Source organism: Phoca vitulina, unplaced genomic scaffold, assembly GCF_004348235.1.
Source record: "Phoca vitulina isolate PV1807 unplaced genomic scaffold, GSC_HSeal_1.0 scaffold9, whole genome shotgun sequence".
NCBI classification, from domain to species: domain Eukaryota; kingdom Metazoa; phylum Chordata; class Mammalia; order Carnivora; family Phocidae; genus Phoca; species Phoca vitulina.
This window is the reverse complement of record NW_022589712.1, coordinates 52,511,684-52,534,614: the sequence shown is the minus strand read 5'-3', so window position 1 is coordinate 52,534,614 and position 22,931 is coordinate 52,511,684. Positions and strand designations below refer to the sequence as shown.

Here is a 22,931-nt window from a genome sequence, read left to right as displayed (position 1 = left end):
TAAGATACCAGGTCAAACTATGCCTACTGTCTGGTGGAGCAGGCCACTGTGTGTGGGTTTTGTAAAAATGAGAGAGCTCTCTTGATGTCTGGAGTGATGGGCTCTGCCTGTCCTGTGGATGTAACCCTGCAGGGATGTACGCAGAGCCCAGGGACAAGGATGACACACTCCTTGGGGCCAAGATAGGAAACCCTGAAGGAGAAAAGAGAATTGATATAATTGGAGTACAGTTTCTGCCTGGATTTTGCTAAATGGTGGTTGGGGTTTGTTTTGTTCTTTTACGTCTTTGTGAGACGAAATGACACAGGTGTACCACAAGCCATTTGTGAGCATCCACTGAGTACAGTCGGGCTTCTGAGCCGGCGGCGGGGGGGGGGGGGGGGGGCACAGGATGTACACCCTCCCGAGCAAGTGTGGGGTAATAGGGGCAATAGGATCCTACCGGCAACTGGCTTGGGAGGGAAGCAAAGGGTCAGGGAAGAGAAGACCTGGGTTCAGTCTCCTCCCCACTGTGGCCTTTCTCTGTGGCTCTGAACAAGTAGCCTTGAACTTGCGGGCTTCAGTGCATCCCAAATGGGAAAGCTCACTAAATGTTTGCTGACTAAATGGATGTTTCTATGTCAAATAACTCATGGCACTTGATAAACTCTCTTTCCTTTTAGAAACAAACAATCTGGGGTGCCTGGGTGGCTCAGTCATGATCCCAGGGTCCTGGGATCGAGCCCCACATCAGACTCTCTGCTCGGTGGGAAGCCTGCTTCTCCCTCTCCCACTCCCCCTGCTTGTGTTCCCTCTCTCGCTGTCTCTCTCTCTGCCAAATAAATAAAATCTTAAAAAAAAGAAAAGGAAATAAACAATCTTTCAGAAAGATAGATATTCCCTGTACAGTCATTCTCCATAGAGCTATCATATTAGATAAATTTGCAGTTCAACAAGGAAGCCGACTTGATCTCTAAAGGCGGGTACATAGGCTTAACCATAATGGAGCACTTAGCATTTAGCAAAATCCAGGCAGAAACTGTGAATGTCTGTTCCGCCACTGGGTTCCTGGTGCCTGGCTCAAAGACCACCAGCCAAGGAGGAAAACATCAAGCTTCAAAAACAAAAGTCCTTCCTCATCTCCCACCCCTACCATCTGTGTATCGAAAAAGCTACTGGAGAAAAAGTAAACAGTTTGTTCCCATCGTGTTAAAACTTCAAAGGGCAGGAAACCAATCACTAAATTAGATCTTGCAGAAGAGTTCAGCTATCACATTTGTGGTTTCCAGAGATCTCCCCTACTCTTGGTGAGCAGACAATTTGTTCTGTTGTGTTGCATAGAATTCAAGCCATAAATATTTGCTACAGATTCGTTACATCTCAGGCTCTGCTCCCCAAATCTATCCAGCAGGGAGATGAGATCTGGTCCAGATTCTTGCACTATAGTGCAAAATTAAGTGCCACTGAGGATGTGTAAACATGGGTCTGGGAGAACAGATGGACGTCTTGGGATTCGGGGAAGCCTAAAAGATGGCAGGGACCCTGCTATGGAAGGTGGCCAGGCCACACTGGGGACTTTGCCTGTCGTCGTTCTTGGCTTTCTTTCACCCTTCTCACCAGTGCAGCAAACCTCCTCTTTCTCACCTGGATTTGCACACCTGCCACCTTGCCTGATCCCTCCACCCCTCTGCTCTCCATGGGCATCGGATCATCTTCGGTGGCAACACTTGTACGGGGGCGGGGGGGGGGGACGGCACATTGTCCTAGTGCAAATAGACTTATTTTACTGAAAACCTGAATAAATGATACATTTCCCCAGGTGAGGACTGTGCGAGCCCACGCTTTATCAAAGTGTGGTCGCCGACCAGCAGCAGCACCAATCCGCCTGTGCACCTGTTAGATACGCAGACTCTCGGGCCCCACGCCAGCCCCACTGAGGCTAGAATCTGCACTTTAACAAGATGCCAGGTGGTTCCTGAGCACATTTAAGTTTGGAGAACACTGGCGAATGTTTATTTATAATTGAGGGCTTTTCAATATTCAAAGGTAAGGTAAAATTTCCCTGTGATCATCCCATGGTTTCTGACAGAAGCGCAAATGTTATCAAATCCACGTTTCTGCCTCCATTCTCCTAAAGCACCGGAGAGCTGTTCTACTTCCTAAAACACACACCACGTGTGGCTGTCAGGTAACAGAACTAAAGGGGAATGACCGAAGTTCCTGATTTCAAGCCAAGAACTTTCCCTTCCAGACGGGATTCAGGCAGCCGAGTAGGTAGTCTGGTTTTCCCCAGACATAGGAGAAACATCACAGAAGAAAGTTTCTATCTGAAAGCTCTGAGGAAGGGATGTGGAAGATGTCCTCTCTCTGTTCCAATGTGACCTGCTCTGTCTTGGTAGCCTCACTTTCACCTCTGGGGGGCCCCTCACTGGGGCTCCTGGGACACCTGCTGCCCAAAGCTAGCCGCTACCACCTCCAGCTGTGACATCTTGCTCCTACTTCTCTTCTGGGTTGCCGACGTCCCCCTCATGGCCCTAACAAGTGGGCATCTACATTTGTCACCAGGAACGAGGAGGTCACTACCATTCAAGCAGTCCCTTCTACTTCTGTAGCTTTGACTTTTCAAAGTTCCTTACGAATACAACCCCACCTGACTCCTAAGGGAGCTATCTTGTAAGAGTTCCACCTGGTTCTTCAGCTGCCAAGTTCTCTACCTGGGACAGTAGTCCTTAAATCCATGCTTCTCAAACTATAATGTGTCTTCAAAACACCTGGGATCTCTTGTTAAAGAGTGTGGGAGGGCCTCTGAGCTTTTGCCTTTCTCAGGTGATGAGGATGCTCCTGACCAGAGTTTGAGTGGCAAGACCTTAGGTTTAATTAAATCTACCACCAGAACCACCGAGAACAAATCTGTATGACCCACTGGATCAGAAAATGATGTCCATTTTCAGAAAATGATGTCCAAATCATCCATTTTTTGGCCACAAACCTTGTTTCTTTGATAGTTCCTTATGTGTCATGGTTTTTCCTTTTCTTATCGTCTGATTAACTGTCTTCTGGAAATGCTCTAATGAATATTGACAAACCCTGCAACCGTGTGGCACCAAGCCTGATCGGTTACAGCTCTAACTGAACAGCACTTGGGCAGAGAACCACCTGGTTCAAATGAGCTCAAGACTGTGCAGTCGTGTTTAGGAATGATGTGGTCCTATGGAGGGATCTGGAGCCTAAAATCAACCAAGGCCTCCATCCTTTCCCTTTTATATGTGCCCTCCTTGCCACAATAGGGGGCAGGATAAACTAAGTCTTCATCTGAAGTGATAATAATTTGATGTGTGACCTTTTAAGGGAAATTTGACAAGGCAATCCTAAAGAGGCGATGTCTTAATCTAAAGGCAAACTCTCTACTGGTGTCATTTTAGGCTCCATGGCAGATGGGTGGAAAAGACATGTGGCAAGGGGGCCACTTAGAGCCTACAGTGACATAGCTGCTGCTTCTACTTTCCCTGAGGCTCCCAGACACGTGAGATGCACTGAACTCAGTTCTGCAACACCTGGGGCATGAGAAACAATGTCCACAAGGTTGGTTGACTGGGAGCAATTCATTTTTTCAAATCAGCCATGGGCTAGGGAAGGGCTCATGAAGACAATTCGAGTCATTGCTTTCAAAGCCAGGCCAGCTAGGAAGGAAAGCATCTTTTGGCTAGAAATAACTGTCCTAGTCAAGGGAAGAAGTGAGGCAGCGACATTGCTCCAGGGAAAACTCTGGAAATTCCTCCAGCATGGTGAGCTTGGGAGAGAATACGGTGGAAACCAAGGCAAGAGTTTCCTCAGTAATCACTTAAGGAAAGCTGAAGGGGGGTTCCTGGGACAGGATGTTAAAATGAAACAATTTTAGTTTCAGTTTTCGCTGAGGCTGCAAGACAACAGACACCCCAAGGTAGAGTAAAGTATGCACATCTTGCAAAAAAAAAAAAAAAAAAAAAAAAAGACGGTGGAAAGCCAGTTTTATACCTATAGGTGACCACCTACATCCAGCCTGCAAAAGGAATGTAGAGGTTGAGAAACAGGTTGACTAGAAGATGAATTATGGAGAGAATTGTCTAGTGTATTACGAAAGGCTTCAATGTGGCCATGTCACTAGCTTGATATCTGTCCCCAGAGCTTGAGAGACACAGTGGATTACTGTTTGATTCCCATGGGAAATCTAAAAGTCTGACTACTCTGATGGCAGAACAAAAGAGAGGTGACTGCAAGGTTCAGCTGCATGCCCAGAATTTGTTTGGGCAAAGGATGTGTAGTGTTTGTCAGGGACCAGATGTGGGCCATCAGAAGAGAGAGCTAAAGTAAGATCTTTGGGGCACTTGGGTAGCTCAGTTGGTTAAGCATCTGACTCTTGATTTCAGCTCAGGTCATGATTTCAGGGTTGTAAGATTAAGCCCCGTGAAAAGCCTGCTTGGGATTCTCTCTCTCCCTCTCCCTCTGCCCCTCTCCTCCTCCCTCCCCACTCTCTAAAAAAAAGTAAGATCATCTTAGATTCTTTCTGTGGGACTGTCTGGTGGCACAAGGGGGCCTCTGCAGAAAGAAGCTAGAGATCTACCTGCAGATTTGGGGCTGTGGAAGGAAGTGACCAGGTAACCAGCCAGAGAAGAATTATATTTGTCCATGTCAGGGAAAGTGCAGGTGAGAGATGGCAGGGTCACCAAAGTGCCCATGCAAGAGCCCTTAGGATGAAGAATCAGCTTTAAACACCCACCAGAACTTGGGAGAATGATGCCAACTCACAGCAGGATTAGTCAGGTAAAAACTCTCCTACCTCTTGCCTCTCCTGTCCTCTTACTCTGGTCATGAAGGATTCGAAATCATTATTAGCTAAATATGGGAGGGGGGCAAAAACACAAGGTTAGGTGTGAGGTGGAGAGAAACCAACTGGCCTGAAGCAGGTCTGAACTGGGAATGGGGAGAAGTTACATCTTTGATTGAAATTTAAAGTTTGATTATTACACCGACCCAGATATATTAATTATTGACTAGAGAATGTTTTGTTACCTCAAAGGAACAAGAAAAGTCACAAGATTTGTCCAAAATTTCATCCATGGATAGGAATGAAGTGGTCCCACAGGATATATTTAAAGAAGAATGGGAGACATGAATTATGTGGCTTTATGATTATATCCTATGGGTCATTGCTTGTTCAATGTAACGGTGATTCAGTGGATTGCAAAGTGAAATCAGACCATTCTGCTATTCTCGTTGCAAGATTCACTAGAAGATTCGTTAGCTTTAGGATATGTTCCTGAGTCAGCTAAGGCTTATTCATACTGTCAGAACCAGAAGGAGCACTGTGCATAAGCAACCCCAACACCTCATTTAGGAAATGGAGGTCCAGAGATAAGAAAAGATTTTCCCAAGCTTGCACATATAGAGACATCAAAAACAAACAAACGAAACAAAACAAAAACAAAAACCACAAATGTATATAGTATCTGCTCACATAGACCATATTTAATTAGATAGCTTTCATTGTGAAGGCCAAATTTCTTCCTGATTCCCAGGTCTCAGGGAGATTAATGTAAAATTATAAACAGGGTTCTTGACAGTATCTAAAAAAAAATTTATGCTAAGAATCTAGATTTATCCTTCCCTGCTGTCCTCTTAAGTTTAAAATATAGCCACTCTTATTATAAACATCTTTTTGTTGAAGACTCTAAGCCTATCTGTGATCACATACCTGCAAATGTATTCATTTTTCATTATCTGTAGTGGTCACTCAATACCTCAAAAATTTTCCCAAGCTCATGTATCTGTCTTATCACAACACAAGATGTCACATGGTGCTTGGAATAGAAGAGTGTTCAGCAAATGTTTGTAGAATGACATAATGACTTGATTCCAGTTTCACTGGCTATGTGTTCTTTATATATCAACAATACTGCTTCCAGAGAAAGAAAAAAGGCAACATTTCTGGTCATTCTTGGGGACCTGGAATCCAGAGCCTAGAGTCATGTTAGCTTTTTATGGATTTCCATAACTCAGGGCTGCTAAGTGGAGGTACCTAGCCCTTGAGCACACAACATGTGGCCCTATATGCCCTTACTGACCTTCCCACCAGCTTTCCTATGCTGAACTACTCTGCAACAAAAGGCACTCAGCCCTGGGATCACTTTTCATCCTGTGATGAGAGAGAAACACTAACTCTTATTGAAAAACATATTTGATTCATGGCCTGGTCAAATCCCTGTAGCAACAGACACTCTGTTTATTGACATGGGTGGGTATCTGAGGCCCCCAGGCATAGATGAACATAATCCATTTCTTAGCCCTAGTTTCTTTAGGATGTCTTAGTTTCTTAGTGTCATAGTCTTTCAATGACTCAACAATGATAGATAAGTGCCCAAGAGTCTAAATTAGAGGAGAGTGAAGAAAGTAATTCATTATATGTGGTGTGGCCTCATTGTCTAAATTCCAGTAACATAAGCCTAAAACTCTAACATCAGCTCTCAGTAGCTGGAGCAATCTCTTACCACTGCAGCCTGGGTGGAAACTGTCTAGGTACCCTCAGTCCTGGCCGTTCCTGACCTCTGCTGGGGTGAGGGCTGGCAGAGAGGCAGCCTGGGAGCCTCCAGCAGGAGAACCCTCAGGAGCTCCCAGGAGGGCAGGAACACCTGGGACCACCTCAGGCACAGGGAAGACAGACGGACAGAGCCTACCTGACTCCATCCTGCCTTCCTTCTTGTCCTGGGCTTCCTCAGAGCCACCGGAGCCCCTAGGGAAGGGCTGGTGGCTGAAGAGGTCATCACACAGGAGGCTTCGGCACAGCTTGGCGAGGAAGCGAAGGACGTAGCCGACGCTGTTCACCACAGGCAGGCTCCGCAGGTGCTGTTTCCCGTCAAAGGACGCCGAGACTGGAAAGCCACAGAGCCAGCAACTCAGAGTGGGGCACAACAAAGCCACAGGTCCGTAGAAGGAGGTTTTCGTTTGTCCAGCTGTGCTTTGTTTTTAACTAAGCTTTATTCGGATTTCACCTGTTTCTCCGCTCAATGCCCTGTTTGTGTTCCAGGATCTCATCAGGAGCCCACCCCGGGTTTAGTTGCCAGGTCTCCTTAGTCTCCTCTGGCTTGGGACTGGTTCCCGGTCTTCCCTTGTTTCGCATAACCTTGACAGTTTTGAAGAGTACCGGTCAGGTATTTTGTAAAATGTCCCTCAGTTTGGGTTTGTCTGATGTTTTTCTCATGATCTGACTGGGGTTAAGGTTTTGGGGGAAGAAGTGAAGTGCCCCTCTCATCACATCAGATCAGGGGTACGTGATGTCCGCATGACAACACTGGGATGTCAGCCTTCATCACCTGGCCACATGGGGTTTGCTGCATTTCTCCACTGTACTCTCCATATTCCATTCCTTGGAAATAAGTCAAAAGGTCGTGCCCACACTCAAGGGCGGTGGAGGGATTAAGCTCTACCTCCTGAGGAGGGGAGAGTCTCTGTATCATTTGGAATTCTTCTATAAGAAAGAATTGTCTGTTCTCCTTCCTTCCTTCATTCATTCATTCATTTATTAATATCAGTATAGACACAATATATTTATTTTGTACTGTGGGTTATCTAATACTATGTTATTTATTTTGTTGCTCAAATTGTTCCATCTTTTGTCTCTGGGACTTTCAGTGTCCTGTGTCCCTATGACATGCCTCCATTTTTTTTTTTTAGCAACTTTTTGGTTACTGAAGCTTCAATATGTTTCAGATTCATCTTATATTTTCCCTGCCCTGCCCTAAAATCAGCTTTTTCTCCAACAGCCCCGGTTCCTTGTTACTAAAGAATGATATTTAGAAACGAGGATTTGGGCACTGGATATGTTCATGGCTACTGGGTCAGTAGCTCTGGATCTCTTCAGTGGGAGAGCTAAGAAAGATATGCATGTATACAATCCTATTAAGATTATGTCTCTATCCTTCTGTCTGTATCTATACATATATATATAGAGAGAGAGAGAGAGAGATGGATAGAGCTAGGTCAATCAATAGATTGATAGGTAGGTCTAGATCTAGATAGAGATATCCAAATAAACCTGAGTTCATGCTGAGGTCTCTAGCTCTAATCCAGCATCACAGAACTCAGGGTTCTTTCTACTCTCCTGGGGAGGAAGCTTTAAAAAGAACAATAATCTCTCCGTAGTGATTCTAGATGAAATCTGATGTCTACAGCGTTACCAGAACTTAGAAGAAACATGTTTCTTCCAGCATGTTCCTTTCTGTAATTGTCCTCACAGCCTCTCTCACCCCATGAAGCTTGCATACCAGCTCCACTGTGAGGAACACAGGAGCAGACCCTAAAAGGATATTTTGCTCCCAGCTAGGCCTCAGCTACTCATTGTCAACACCTAGAGGGCAGCCCTGTTTTTCATGTTTTATCTCCCAAAAGCAGGCACATGGCAGGGGCAATACCAGAGTTGGTTTGATTTTAGAACTAAAACAAAACAAAACATTTTAATTAGAAATCAAAAGAATCCATTTTTTTTGTGTGTATATAGCTCTTTATAGTTTGACAAGAGCATTCATATCCATCACCTCATTCAGGCCGCCTAACTATCTGGTTAGGACAGTAGACAAGAGGTTATTACCCCATGTTACAGAGGAGGAAATTGAGAAGAGGGCATAGAGCGGTTTTTCTGGCTCACGTGGCTTCTAAGTGGCACTTACCTGTCACGTTAATACTGCGGGTGACTCTGTTCGGGAGAGCCGGCAAAGAGCTGCCCACGTGCTCACTAAGGGGATTATCATAGCCACTCAGACACTCTGGAAATTCCCTCTTAGTGTGAGCATTGCTGTTGGCCTCCGATATTTTAGAAGACCTAGTGTGATGGAAACCGCACCCATAGCAGCAGAGTCTGGGTCATCGGGTCTGCCCCACAGATCAGTGTGCATACACTCCCAGAGGTGCCTGGAAGGGCCACCTCCTAGAAGCAGACGTGGCATCCGTGACACCATAAGGTCTACCCCTCTGGGATAGTGTGGCTCAGGCAGAGCATGAGGGTCATGGGGTACTGCATTACTGCTCCTTTAGCCTTTGGGGTGGCCCTGGGCCCACCCATGACAGTCTGGTTCCTTTAGCCCACTGTGCCAGCACCAACGTCACCATCTTCTGTGCTGTGCCATGGGAACGTTGAGAAAGCAGTGCCCTAAGGATTAGGTTCTAAGTACAGAGTGGGCGAGTCTAACTATTTCTCCTCGAGTCCCTCCCTGAGCTTGGTGCTAGCTTCGTGCTATCACAGCCTCGCTGAGCTTCCCTATCACCATCAGTAATGTGAAAGACCACCTTGCCACTTTGCGACCTCAAGGAGGCAGCACGAGGAGTCCCCCAGTGCTACTGCATTCTCCAGGACACTAAGACCAAGGGCTCAGCTCTGGGAATCTCTCAGCCCAGGGAAAGTTGGCAGCAGGGCTCTGCCCAGGCTTGTGTTGGTGCCAGGCACTGCAAAACCTGCTCCCAGTGCCAAGGCCCGAGGCCACTGAAACGCTGAGCAAGAGAGCAGGGAAAATGGGGTTGGCTCTCCCAGCTTAGGGAGGGAGAACACAAAAAACTCAGATGGGATTTGCTCAAGAACGTGGGCACACAGTACAGGAAGAGCTTTCTCTTAGCACCGTGTCAGTGTCTTGAGCCCTGCTACTCAGCAAGGAAAAGGACAAGGCCTTCAACCTCAGAGGGCAGCCCAGGTTTGAGAACCTGGCTCTCAGACAAAAATCGGGTGAAGAATGGCCAGCGGGCTCTCAGAAAGCTGACAACAAGACTCTCCTCCTGGCCTCTCTTGGTGCAGTACTTCTTCCTCCCGTCTCTGCTTCTGCTAAAGTTTCTTAAAAGTCACCCTGGGTCAGACGCATGCACCTGGACCTTGCCAAGTTCTATTTTAATCAGTTACCAGCAAGTCAGACCCAGCTTCCTGCTCAGAGGGAGCTCCAGAAGGTGGGCAGAACCAATCACAGCTGGGGAAGCTGTGTTGGACAACCTCCCCACCCCAAGCCCTGGGGATTGAGGGTTAAATAAAATGCCCAGCGACATTAGAGGCCCCCCTCCTGTCCCCTCTCTTAGACAGCAGGCAGGGTCATTCATGTGCACCACCCCCACTGCTGGGGAATCTTCCCCCTATTCCCTGGTAATATGGAGGCCATGCCCTTGATACTGGGCCAAAGAAGACACCAGTCTGTCCCCTTGGAATTAAGACATCTTGCAAAGACCTGGTGCTCCAGGGCTTAAGGGCAGGTGGTGACAACAATTGTGTAGAGAGCCTCGGGGAGGGTGGAAAGAACCTCTGCAGGCAAACATTTGAAGGGGGCAGAGCTCCCAACTCTGCCTCTCACTTGGGGTGACGCTGCCACTCCCACTGGAAGCTGCTGGGGCGGGGCTGAAACTGGAGGACGGTGACAACGGGAGAAGGGACTGACCCTGAAGCATCTTTTAAAAAAGACAACAACCCAGCCCTTGAGAGGTCCTTGGGACCATGAGCTTCCCCACTGCTCATGGTGCCATGAAGAAAGAATGAGGCAGAGTACGGGAGAATAGATAGTGACAAGGGATGATATTTTAGACAGAGTGGTCAGAATAAGGCTCTTGGATAAGGCGCCATTTGAGTAGAAACCTGAAGAAAGTCGAGGAGCAAGTCACACTTGGATAGCTGGGGTAAGAGCATTCCAGACAGAAGAGCAGGTACAAAGACCCTGAGGCAGGGTGTGGTTCAGAGGGAACAGCAAGGAGGTCACCATAGCTGCAGCAGAGTGGGGACTCAAGAGGAGTGACCAGGAGATCAAAGAGATAGCTGGAGCCAGGTCACTTAGGGCCTCTGGGTCCTCCTAAGGACATGGGCTTTCTCTTGGAGTGACATGAGAACCACTGAGGGTGTAGGGCAGAGGAGGGGCATGATCTGACTTCGACTTTTAAAGAACCAGAGTGGTTGCTGTGAGTGGTGAAATGTGGCTGGATTCTGGATATATTTTAAAGCTAGAGCAATAGGATTTACTGATGAGCTGGAAGTGGGGGGTAGTGAAAGAGGATTCAGATGTTCTGTCTTCTTGTCCAGGTCTGGAAGCCTTTTCTCCTCAAGCCCAGAGAAAGGCCTCCAGCACACAGGCTCATTTAAGGCCCCTGGAGATCAGCAGATGGAAGACAGACTCTGGCTACAGCCACAGTCCCCCCAAGCCTGATTATGGCTTCTTTCTTCTTCAGAGAGACACGCAGGCCCTCCTCATACCACCTGCCCCAGGGCCTTACCTGACACCACCTCGCCACCATAGCCCTGTTTGACCAGGGAGAAGACCAGCTTCTGCTGGTGGGCACAGTCGATGCACGCTTGTACGGCTTGCTGCAAGACCGCCGATGGCCTCTCAGGCCCAAAGCGCTCGGGGAGCTGCTGCAGCTTCCTCCTCTCCAGGTACGGCCCCGTGTTGGCTTGCTTGTTGACGTACAGGCAGACTGTGGAAACAAAGACCCACAAAGCCCTCAGCATCGGTCACATCAGACCAGGGGGCTGTTCCTGTGTGTGTGTGTGGCGGGGGGGAGGCTCAGCCATGCCCCCTTGGCCCTCACCTTGAGAAAGCTGAAACAAACAAAGGTGGGACTGATTCCTCCCAACTTGAGAAGTACAAGAGGCAAAAGAGCCCATCACTCCCAACTTCCAGGGCTCGCTCCCAAGAGAATCCTTGGTTGGAAACAGATAGACAGGTGGGTCCCCTCAGATGTAGTCAAATCGGAATTGCAGACAATTATGGAGGTCCGTGTGGACCATGTGTATAAATGTATTTCCATACTGGGCATGTACACGTACAAAATCTTCCCTCCTCCTCCAAAGGAGCTGTTAAGCTACACATAATGTTTGCCAATTTTTTTTTGTTAACTTTCAGTGAATAAAAAAATTAAGATGATGCTGATTACACCAAACACTACCTACTCAATGAATTTCTAAAGAGAGTGTTATTTATAATCTCAGAGATATTAAGTACTCAGCTGCCCATTTAGGTGAGCCTAACCAATGGTCCTCACACTTTTAAAGTCACACACCCCATTGGTATATTTGAGCACATGTCCCAAAATGTGTTTATTTATTTATATACATAAATATATACATTATTGACTGTTTTAATATATTGCATGCATTTTAAAACATAACCAAGAAATAGGAAATTTTAAAGGATGAGATAAAAATACGTATTAATGGTACGTGTCACATTTTCTTCCCTATGGCAATGACTCTTCATCTATCCCCCCCATCCCAGGTTATGAGGATCTTACCTTGGGGGTCACTAGGGCAAAGGAGCGTTCAAAAGGGACTTGAAGAAGAGACCAGTAGGATATGGGAAGGATTAAACAATAACAACAAAGGTGATGAAAATTAGTTTTTATTGAGCCCCTACTCTATTCCAGGCACCTCCTATATTTTCTCTTGTTTGAATCTCAAGACAAGCCTGGGAGTGGGATATGATTACTTCCTTCGCTAATGAAGAAACTAATGAAGAAATGAGGCTTAACGGTTGGATGGCTGCGCTAAAGTCTAAAGTGTAATTAGAGGTGCAACAGGGATTTGGACTCAAGTCTTTCTGCTGTCAAAGTCTGTGCTCTTTCCACTCCACCAGGCTGCCTTCTCTTGTACTCATCCCAGATGATTAAGGAAATCTAATCAATAAGAGACCTTCATGCCGGGCACTGTGCTAGGTAGGCCCTACAGATTCGCGCGGTCCCTGGCTTCACAGAGCTTGGGGCCCCACTGGGAAGGCGGAGCTACTCAGAGCACTAGAGGAAGCCAGGTGGGACTGTCACTTCAAGTCACACTGGGGAGGTGCTAGGAGGGCCGATCCTGAGGACCCTGGCAGGGAAGTCAGGGAAGGCCTTCTGGAGCAAAGTATGCCTGAACTGAGATGCAAGGGACGAGAAGGGTGACCAGAGAGGAGATCATTCCAGATAAAGGGAAGGCAATATGTTGAAATGCTATGGGGGGCTCTAGGGACTGAGAGGAGAGCAATGAACTGCAGGGCTCTGTTGGCCACATAAACAAGTTTGGTTTTTACCTAAGAGCAATGGGAGGGAAAGTGAAGGGATTCAAGTGGGATGGGAGTAGGGGTGGCTTGTGGAGAGGGGGACAGTGTGTGTGTGTGTGTGTGTGTGTGTGTGAGAGAGAGAGAGAGAGAGAGAGAGAGCAATGCCATCCTACTGCTGGTACTCTGATGATAGAAATGTTCGTTGGTGGACACCCCGTAAGAAAGACTGGACTGAATTCTACTCTGATTGGATTGGAGACAGCAGGTGGGATTAAGGGAGGTTAGGGTCCTTAGGAGATCTGGAAGCACAAACACAGGGATGGAAGCTCTTCAAGGTAAGCAGGCTCACTCCTGGTGCAAAGTAAACATGGCTCTGAAAAGAAAACACTGGGCCACCAAACCACCTTTTCTAGTCCCACCCCAAGGCAACCAGGTGAACCCGAGATGCCCTGAAAACCAAGTTTCAAGTAATCCTATCTGTGAGACACTTAAGCTAATGTTCTCAGAGAATTTGGTCGTCCTCCCTGCTGTCTAGCCAACAACTAAATCCTTCATTAGAGCTATCTCAGTGGCAGCTCTCCAGTTCACAGAGTAACTGCTAGATGGCAGGCTGGCCATCACAGCCTTAGAGGTCATTCAGCTGACCTACCTGTCAGAGCCTGTGGGACCGCCAAGCTGGGTATGGTGGCTGCATCCTGAGGGATGGAGCTGAGGTCGGGCTCCGGTGTGCTTCGCGGAGGTGAGAGGGCTAAAGGAGTCATAAGAACCCGAGACTTGAGCTGCAAGACAGAGCCCATTTGGTCAAGGAAAATCTGGAAATGCTCTCTACACTTGCCCCCAATTTTTCCTGGATATCAGTTAACCATTTCTCCTCTATCAAGTTTCCACACCTTTCTATTATTCAGCTAAGGGGCTGAGCTTCAGATTCAAGCTCATGATCAAGATTCATGTTTGGGGTCAAATTCAGAGATCAGCTCTGCACCCCACCCTTACAGTGGAGCCACCCAGGAAATGACTGGTGTCAGGCAGGGAGTGTGGGAATACAAGAGGTATGAACAGTTGAAGCCTATGAGCCTTCTGAGTGCAGAATGCACGGTAGGGGACAGTTCCCAGGCTTCGAATCCCTAGAATCCTATGGACAGGGCTTTTCTGACAGCTACCCAGGGACCAATTCCGAAGCCTTCCTTAATCTCTGCTGAGCTTTCAGCTCACAAAGATCACTGGATCCTGCTAGAAAAGAAAGCAGAAACCGTTCCTCCAAGGGGCTGCCATACTGCTCGGTGTTTATTTCCTACAGCAGAAACTGTCAAGGGTAGCCCGAGTGTGGACATGAGTGTATTCTCTGGTGGTGAGAAGCAGCTGCCTTGAAGGACTCATTTGAAATCACAGATGAGGAGCTGCAATCTGCTGTCATGGAATAAGATGGGGATGACTGGGTGGTTGATTGTGTCAACGCCAACAAGTCACTCTCCATACCAAGGTTTGACAGAAAATTGTCTAATCCTTGTTCTCCACCAAAAAATCATGAATAGTTCAGTCACTTCATTTCTTCACCACTGACCTGTGTCTGTTCTCTACTCCAGACCGATTAAATCATTCTTTGGGAGTGGGACCAAGGCATCAGGAGTTTTAAAAGGTACTCAGATGATTCTAATACGTAGTTAAGGTTGAGGCCACTGCTCCGCTGCTTTTCAAATTTAAGGTGCAATCAGTCACCTGGGGGCCCTATTAAAATATAGATTCTGATTCAGGAATTCTGGGGTGGGGCCTGAGATTCTGCATTTCTAACAAGCTTCTAGGCAGTGCTGATGCTGCTAGTCCATGAACCACACTTTGAGTAGCAAGGGTGTGCATTCTGTTGTTAATATATATGCAGACCCCACCCATATATGCAGACCCCACCCCGCTATATTGAATCATCAATATAGAGTTGATATTTAAGGCCATGATAATGGGTGAGTTCATCAGAGAATAACAGAAGGAGTACAGATGGAGAAGAGAAAAATCAAGCACTGAGCCCTGCAAGACTCCAACATGAGGAGTTGGAGAGATGAGGAGGAACCAGCAAAAGAAACCAGGAAGGACATCCAGTGGGGTAGAAAGAAAACTGGGAGAGTGTGGTCTTTTGGGAGCCAAACAGAGAAAGTGTTTCATGAAGGAGAGAGTGGTCAGCCATGTCAAAACCTCTGATCAAGGAAGACTAGAAGTGGTCTTTAGATGTAGCAACTTCTCAGCAAGAGAGGTGGTAGTACAGAGGGTGGGATGAGAACCTGATTGGAATTAGCTCAAGAAATAACGGGAAGGGAAGCATTGGGATCAGGAGTTAAAGTCAAGTCTTTCAAGGAGGTTGTCTGAAAGGGGAGCCAAAAATTAGCCATAGCAAGGAAGAAAAGTCAGATCAAGTAATTTTTGCCCCACAATGAGATATCACTTCACACCCATTAGGATAGCTACTATCAAAAACAAATAAAAAATAATAAGTATTGGCAAGGATGTGGAGAAATCAGAACCCTTGTGCACTGTTGGCAGGAATGTAAAAAGGTGCAGTATAGTGGTTCCTAAGAAATTTAAAATAGAATTACCCAGCAATTCCACTTCTGGGTCTACATCCAAAAGAATTGAAAGCAGAATCTCCAAGAGGTGTTTGTACAGCCCTGCCCATAGCAGCACTAGTCACAGTCGGCCACAGGACCGCGGCTACCAACGTCCACTGACGGGTGGGTGGGTAGACGTAAGGCGGTATATACACGAAGGAATATTACTCAGCCTTAAAGAGGAAGGGAATTCTGGCACATGCTACAACATGGAGGAGCCTGGAACATATTTGCTAAGTAAAATAAGCCAGTCACAAAAAGACAAATATTGCATGATTCCACTAATTTAAGGTACCTAGAAGAGTCAAGTTCATTGAAACAGAAAGTAGAATAGTGTTTTCCAGGGAGGGAATGGGGAGTTGGGGACAGAGTTTCTGTTTTGCAAGGTGAAGTTCTGGAGATCTAATGCACAACAATGTGAATATACTTAGTACTGAGCCATACACTTAGAATGGGTATGATGGTATTTTATGCCACGTGTCTTTTACCACAATTAAAACATTAAAAAAATCTTTTAGTGTATATATATATATATGTTTTGTTTTTCGTTTTTTGTTTTTTTTTTGAGATGGGAGAGACATGCTTGAATGCCGATGGAAATACTCCAGCTGAGAGGGAAAGAAGGATGATCCGGGGGAGTGCTTGGAGACCGAGCGGCATCAGGACTTTGAGTAGGTGAGGGGGGTGAGATTTAGTGAATGGAGGCGGGGGGTGGGAGGGCTGTGTCAAGGCTGCAGAAAGAAACAGGGACCTTTCATCTATTTTACTGCAAAGCAGAGTATAATGGATTTGGGGGGGGTATGGATGTGGAGATGGGAACTTACAAAAGGTCTCTTTTGATGGCTTCTAATTTCTCAGTGATGCTGGAAGCCTGAGTGTGAGGATGTAGGAGGGCGTGTTCATGAACTAGGAGGCGGGACAAGTGGGGAGTAGGGTGTGGCTGCTGAGTGACAATGTGGGGAAATGAATTTAAATTCACTGAAATGAATTTAAAATGAGATCAGTCACAAGTGAGCACCCGGGTTGCACAGGGCTGTATGGGTGCAGATTCTGGGGCTCTGGCAAGAGACCAAATGTTAGTCAGAAGCTACAGTTAACAGAGATTTCATCTTATTCTGTGTTTAGCATTTGAAAAATTAAAGGGCGCACCATGTAGCTATGCTCTGCTAAATACTATAAAAATAATCTCAAAGAAACCTCAGTGGTGGGAAGGAGGGGACAAGAAACCTGCTGTGACTCAGTCACCATGACTTTGGCATGGTTCCCTCACCCACCAAGTGTGACAAGAGCTATAGTTACCCTGCCTGTCCTCCCAGGTTGCGCTGGTCCCTCTGACAGTCCTTCTAGGAATGATAGGCTGCCCTGCATGGCTTGCAGTGGAGAAGCTGGTAGTGGCAGTCCCCAAGGACTGTGGGCAGCAGGCTCTAGAAGGCCTTGGCTAAGTCCTCCATTACAGGCTTAAAGCCCTCCAACCAACATACAGATGATGATGTTGGTGGGGAAAAAGCAAGATTTGGCAAGTCATCATTTTTCCCTCTGTGGTCTTTAAGTTAATCACACAAAGATCCTCGCAACCCTTCCCTAGAAGGATGGTGATGTGACAGCAGTGATGATGGTGAGGATAGGGATGGCAGCTAAGACTTAGATTGCCGGTCACTGTTTCCTGTTCATATAAGCGTAGTAATAACCCTAACATCTAATGCTTGCTCACTATTTTAATATTTATTAGGAAAGGATCTGTTCATTGAACCCACCTCCAAGGAAGTAATACAATTAATACAATTATAGTTGGCTGTTACCTCTGCCCATCATTTCTGCTCAGATAAAGCAATTGAAGGAATTAGAATAAGTCAGCTGGTTGCAGGGCAAAACTTCGGCATTCATCCAACCCCTAAAACAACCGCTGGGACTTTTGAACAAAGAAATCTCATGCAACTGTGGGTGGTATATGATTTTTTAAAAATTCTTCTTGGTAAGAGAATAGATCATCAGGAGGCATACCTTTGACCTAGCATGCTGAAATTTTCATCTCATTGCCTAATATAAAGGAAAAAAACCTGGCCTAGGAAAGGGAGTCACATATGTTTTAGAGGGCTCCTAAAATAGAAATGAGCCCAGTGGCTAGGAATGTCCTATGGTGTGATGTGGGGCCCCTCTGTCAGGGCCTCTCCTACATGTGGAATTGAGGGGCTCCCGGTATCCCCCAACATACAGGGATGCTATTCTCTGGCAGAACATTTGTCTTTGCCATTGCTGGTTTTGTTTTTTTTTTATTTTTTTTTTTGTTGTTGCATTTTGTTTTTTAAATGGACAAAATAAAACAAAACAAAATTGCTGGGGTTTTTCAAATTGCTTTTTTGTTGTGTTTTGATTTTTAAATGGACAAAATAAAACAGAACACTCCTATCTTGGGGCGCCTGGGTGGCTCAGTCATTAAGCATCTGCCTTCGGCTCAGGTCATGGTCCCAGGCTCCTGGGATCGAGCCCCGCATCGGGCTCCCTGCTCGGCAGGAAACCTGCTTCTCCCTCTCCCACTCCCCCTGCTTGTGTTCCCTCTCTCACTGTCTCTCTCTCTCTCTGTCAAATAAATAAAATCTTAAAAAAAAAAAAAAAGAACACTCCTATCTGGGTTTCTAATACCATTCTTCAATAAAAGGAACAAGGGCTCCTTGGAGAAATGGCTGATTCAAGGACAAGGGCAGGAAATATACAAGATGAGCCTGGGGCGTCTTGTCCCAGAAAGTAAGAGAGTACTAAACACACACACACACACACACACACAATGATGAGGGTAGGTCATAGGAACACAGGAGTCAACTGAAAGAGCTTCCAATGTCCAAATCTGGAGCAATATGAGCAACAAATAATGAGTAATAGATTATGATTCAAAGTATACAATAAATATCCATGACTCCATACTGACATAAATGAATGATTGACTAAATAAATACATGGAGGAGAACAGACAAAACTCTTATGCATAAATATTCCAAATAGTTTATTGTGGAGCTTAATTTCCCACTCCTTAAGTGTGAGCTCCACATAGTGACTTCCTTCCAAAAGGACAGGATGGAAATGTGGGGAAAGTAACTTTGCAGTGGAGAAACCCGTCAAACACCACTTCAGGCAGGTGATCAAGGTCACCATCCACAGTGATAAGCCACGTTGATAGTATGCACCCTTGACATGGCATGACGGGAATGACACCTTACCTCTGAAATCTTCTTCCCCAAAACCCATAACCCCAGTCTAATCATTAGAAAAACATCAGACAAACCCACGTTATAAACATTTTACCAAACACTTGACCCATACTCCTCAAAACTGCCAATGTCATCAAAAACAAGGGAACTCTGAGAAACTTTCACACCTCAGAGGAGCCTAAGGAGACGAGATGACTAAATGTTAATATTCTGGCTGGATCCTGGAACAGAATAAGGAAAAACTAATGAATCTGAATAAAATATGGACATGATTAAATAATGATGTGTTATTATTGGTTCACTAATTGAGACAGATGTGTCCTAGTAATATAAAATGTTAACGATAGAAGAAAGTAGGTATGGGGTATATGTGAGAATTCTCTGTTTTACTTTTGCAACTCTCCTGTAAATCTAAACCTATTCTAAAATATAGTTTATTTTTAAAGTATTAAAAACAGGGTCTGGCAGGGGCGCCTGGGTGGCTCAGTCGTTAAGCATCTGCCTTCTGCTCAGGTCGTGATCCCAGGGTCCTGGGATCGAGCCCTGCATTGGGCTCCTTGCTCGGCGGGAAGCCTGCTTCTCCCTCTCCCACTCCCCCTGCTTGTGTTCTCTCTCTCGCTGTGTCTCTCTCTGTCAAAAAATAAATAAAATCTTAAAAAAAAACCAGGATCTGGCAGAATAAACTGGGTAAAATGGAAAGGAAGAAGGGAGACAAAGCTTCTTTCTTGGAAGCATAAGACTAGAGAGAGATTAGGTGCCCGGGACACCATGCTCTGACATATACTGGTGCTAATCCTTGGCCTTCAAAGCCAACAGCCTTGCACAGATGCTGGCAAAGTTGGCACCTTCACCTGAAATTCAAAACCTCCATCAAAAGGGTGTGGTGACTCCTCATCCAGGGTGTGGTCGCCAGCAGCTGCCCAAGGGGCTGTGCTTTGCTGGAGTAGAGTATCATGGTGGGTGAAGCAAAAGAGTAGAGGGTCGGCCTCTGCCAGCTGGCCTCTCCACCAAAGGGGGCTGGAGAATGTGGAAGCAGCTCATCTTTCTTTTCCACTGACAGATCCAAAATAAGGGCCTGGAGAGTTTCTTGCTCCAGCTGTCTTTCTGGGAGACCTTCTCTGAGACATTTGCTAGAGAACCCACTGGAAAGAGTTGGGGAAGGGGAGGGTCTCTTCGCAAACTGAGATGTGTGGCCAGGGGCCACTAATGGAGAAGGGGTTAGCTGACGTAAAAATTGAAGTATTTTTCTAGAAATATGCCAGTGTGGCAGAAACAAGTACTAACTAAACAATGTTTCATACATTGATAGCAAGAGGTTGATAATCTGAGGACAGAGAATGTGGTTGAGGGAGTATGATGTGTAGAGACCGCCTGCACATCAGCAGAGATGAAGCAACAAAGCAAAATTTAAGAATAAGTTCGGGATGGCAGTGGGCACATACATTGGAACACTAGCGTTTGGATCTGGGCTCAAAGTCCAGCTCAGACACTCAGCATGAAGAGCTCTTATTACTTAGGATTTTGGAGCCTGCCTTTCCTTACCTGTGTGAGGATAATAATATCCCCTCACAGGGATGTGGCAAGATTTAAATGTAAACATTTAGCATAGGGCTAGTGCAAAGTGAGGACTCAGTAAATGTTTATTACTATTGCTGATAGAATCGGGGGAGGGCATGACGAGAAGGAGAGAAGCCATATTTCCTCCCCCGGGAGATGGACACTGAGAACTGGTATGATTTCAGTCATCAGCTACACATCACTGATGCCCGGCAGGGCAGTGGCTGGAACACGGGGCTCAGAGACAGGACTGGGGTTTGAATCCTGGGTCTGCCACCAACTCACATGGGACTCTGAGCAACTCACTCAGAGCTTCTGGGCTTCACCTTCCAAAGCCATGGGATTGGGTAGATTGTTGGTTTCTAAATTCTCTTCTAATCCGTAATGTGTATATACCCTGCATTAGACTACTTCTGAAAACATTAAAGCATTTGAGACAAAACCAGTGTCAGTGCCACATTTTGAATGTTGATTAGAAGAAATGTGCCAGCCTAAATTTCTTTGGAATTCTATTTCTAGAAATATAGAAAAGTAGGTTCTTTGGATCAGTTGAAAACAGCCACAAATAATGGATAAAATGTAAGATTAATGAAAGTAGAGAGGAGCTGACAATATATAAAGAATTATCAGACCAGGCACACCTGGGTGGCTCAGTCAGTTAAGCGTCTGACTCTTGATTTCAGCTCAGGTCATGATCTCAGGGTCGTGGGATCGAGCCCTACATCAGGTTCCATCCCCAGACAGTGTCTGCTTGTCCTTCTCGCTCGGCTCCTCCCCCCTCTCTCAAACAGATAAATAAAATCCCTCTCTCAAATAAATAAATAAAATCTTTTAAAAATTATCAGGCTGAAATATAAGTGAAATCTAGGCCTTGGGAATTGGTATGGAGGTCAGGGCTCGTCCAAAGGGCTATGACCTCAGGGAAGGATGAGCCAGTTGTAAACTTGTCCCACCTGCTCCCCACCCACACCTGACAATAAGGAAAGCTGCCTTAATATTGGGGTAGGGGAGTGTGCAGATCTCTGAAAAGATACTGCTACAAGCCAGATGGTAATACAATAAAAAACAGAGTGCTTAACTTTCAATGAGTAGAAAAAAATTAAATACTAAAAAAAAAAAGTCCAAAAGAAGGCAGGAGAGATGGGTAAAAGGAGCATAGAATGAATGGGACAAATAGAATACACAAAATAAGATATATATTTAAACCTAAATTTATCAGTAATTTCTTTAAACATAAATGGACTAAATGCCTAGTTAAAAGACAAAGATTATTATATTACTGGACATTAGGGGTTGAAATGTGTCCCCCAAAATGATGTTGAAGCCCTAACCCACAGGACCCATGAATGTGACCTTATTTGGAAATCGGATCTTTGCTGAAAATCAAGTTAAAATGAGGTCATTAGGATGGGCCCTAATCCAATATGACTGTGTCATTATAAAAGGTGAAATCTGGACAGAGACAGACGAGTATAGAGGGAAGACGATATGAAGACACCGGAAGGACACCATCGACGAGCCAAGGCATAGACCTTGATCTTGGATTTCCAGCTTCCAGAACTGTGAGACAATAAATTTCTGTTGTCTAAGCCACCCAGTTCTTTGTACTTTGTTACAGCAGCCCTAGGAACCTAATATGCCGTATTTTTTTAAAAATCATGCTCATCCTCCCCTCCTTCCCCTCCCCACCTTTATTTGAGGATAGTTTTGTTCATGTCCCTGCCATAGCTTTTCTTGGGGGCACATTCCTTCTTTAGACTCATGCTCTTTCTCCACCCAAAACTCCCTCAGGGTTCTGAGGAGATGCTGTGGGGAGCAGTTAGGGAAAATTGAATACCTCACTGTGTTTAACCTCAGACTTTAGTCTAAAAACTTGCCTGTTGGAAATGCAAATCAGCTCCAACAACAAGAAGTTCATAGCCAATGACCTAATTCCATTCCTAGGAGTCAGCCTGTTTCTGGGTCCACCCATACCTTTTTCTCCCTGCACTTGGAGGAGAGATTAAACACCTAAGGGATGGAGGGGCCACTATCCTTTGGCCTTGAGGCCTGCTTTGGCAACATGTCCCTCAGTTAAAGCTGAGATGGTAGGTAAGCTTTCTTGGAACTAAAACTTCTCTAGGAAAATAAAATTACCCCAATACAATAAACTGCCTACATGACAATGAAGACAGAGGGGATGCCTGAAGGTGGGAAGGAAATGGGCCAGCTCTCTAATGCCTTTCAGAGGTGCAAACAGGGTGGGGATAGGGTGAGGATTCTGGAGCTTTCTCCCACCATCTCTGTGCTGGGTTCAGATTCTCCTCTGGACCCAGAGAACCCCTGAGACTGGTGAAGAGCGGAGGTGAGGGTCGGGGGGGGGGGGGGATGCTGCTTTGCCGAGGGCAGGGAAGATTGGTTTAGTTTCCTCCTAGACAGAGGGAAGCTGAGAGAGGAGACGATGAACCCAGTACTCCAGGGTACCAGGAGAGAGAAGAAAGAAAAGGGAAAACACAAAACACCATCACGGGATAAAGTGAAATTCAGAAAAATGGATCTCCCCGTGAGAATTATTTAATGGAATGCTGTCCACTATG

The 22,931-nt window shown here is 45.9% G+C and overlaps 1 protein-coding gene across 1 annotated transcript in view; it reads right to left on the bottom strand.

Annotated features, from left to right (window-relative positions):
- SCML4 (Scm polycomb group protein like 4) overlaps positions 1-22,931 on the bottom strand; it is a 114,855-nt gene that overhangs the window by 32,720 nt on the left and 59,204 nt on the right. Inside the window, exons 3-5 of the mRNA XM_032408131.1 lie at positions 13,651-13,780; positions 11,242-11,442; positions 6,690-6,884 (exon numbers count right to left, since the gene is read on the bottom strand). Coding sequence (XP_032264022.1) covers positions 6,690-6,884; positions 11,242-11,442; positions 13,651-13,780 — 526 coding nt within the window. The remainder of the gene's footprint in view (positions 1-6,689; positions 6,885-11,241; positions 11,443-13,650; positions 13,781-22,931) is intronic.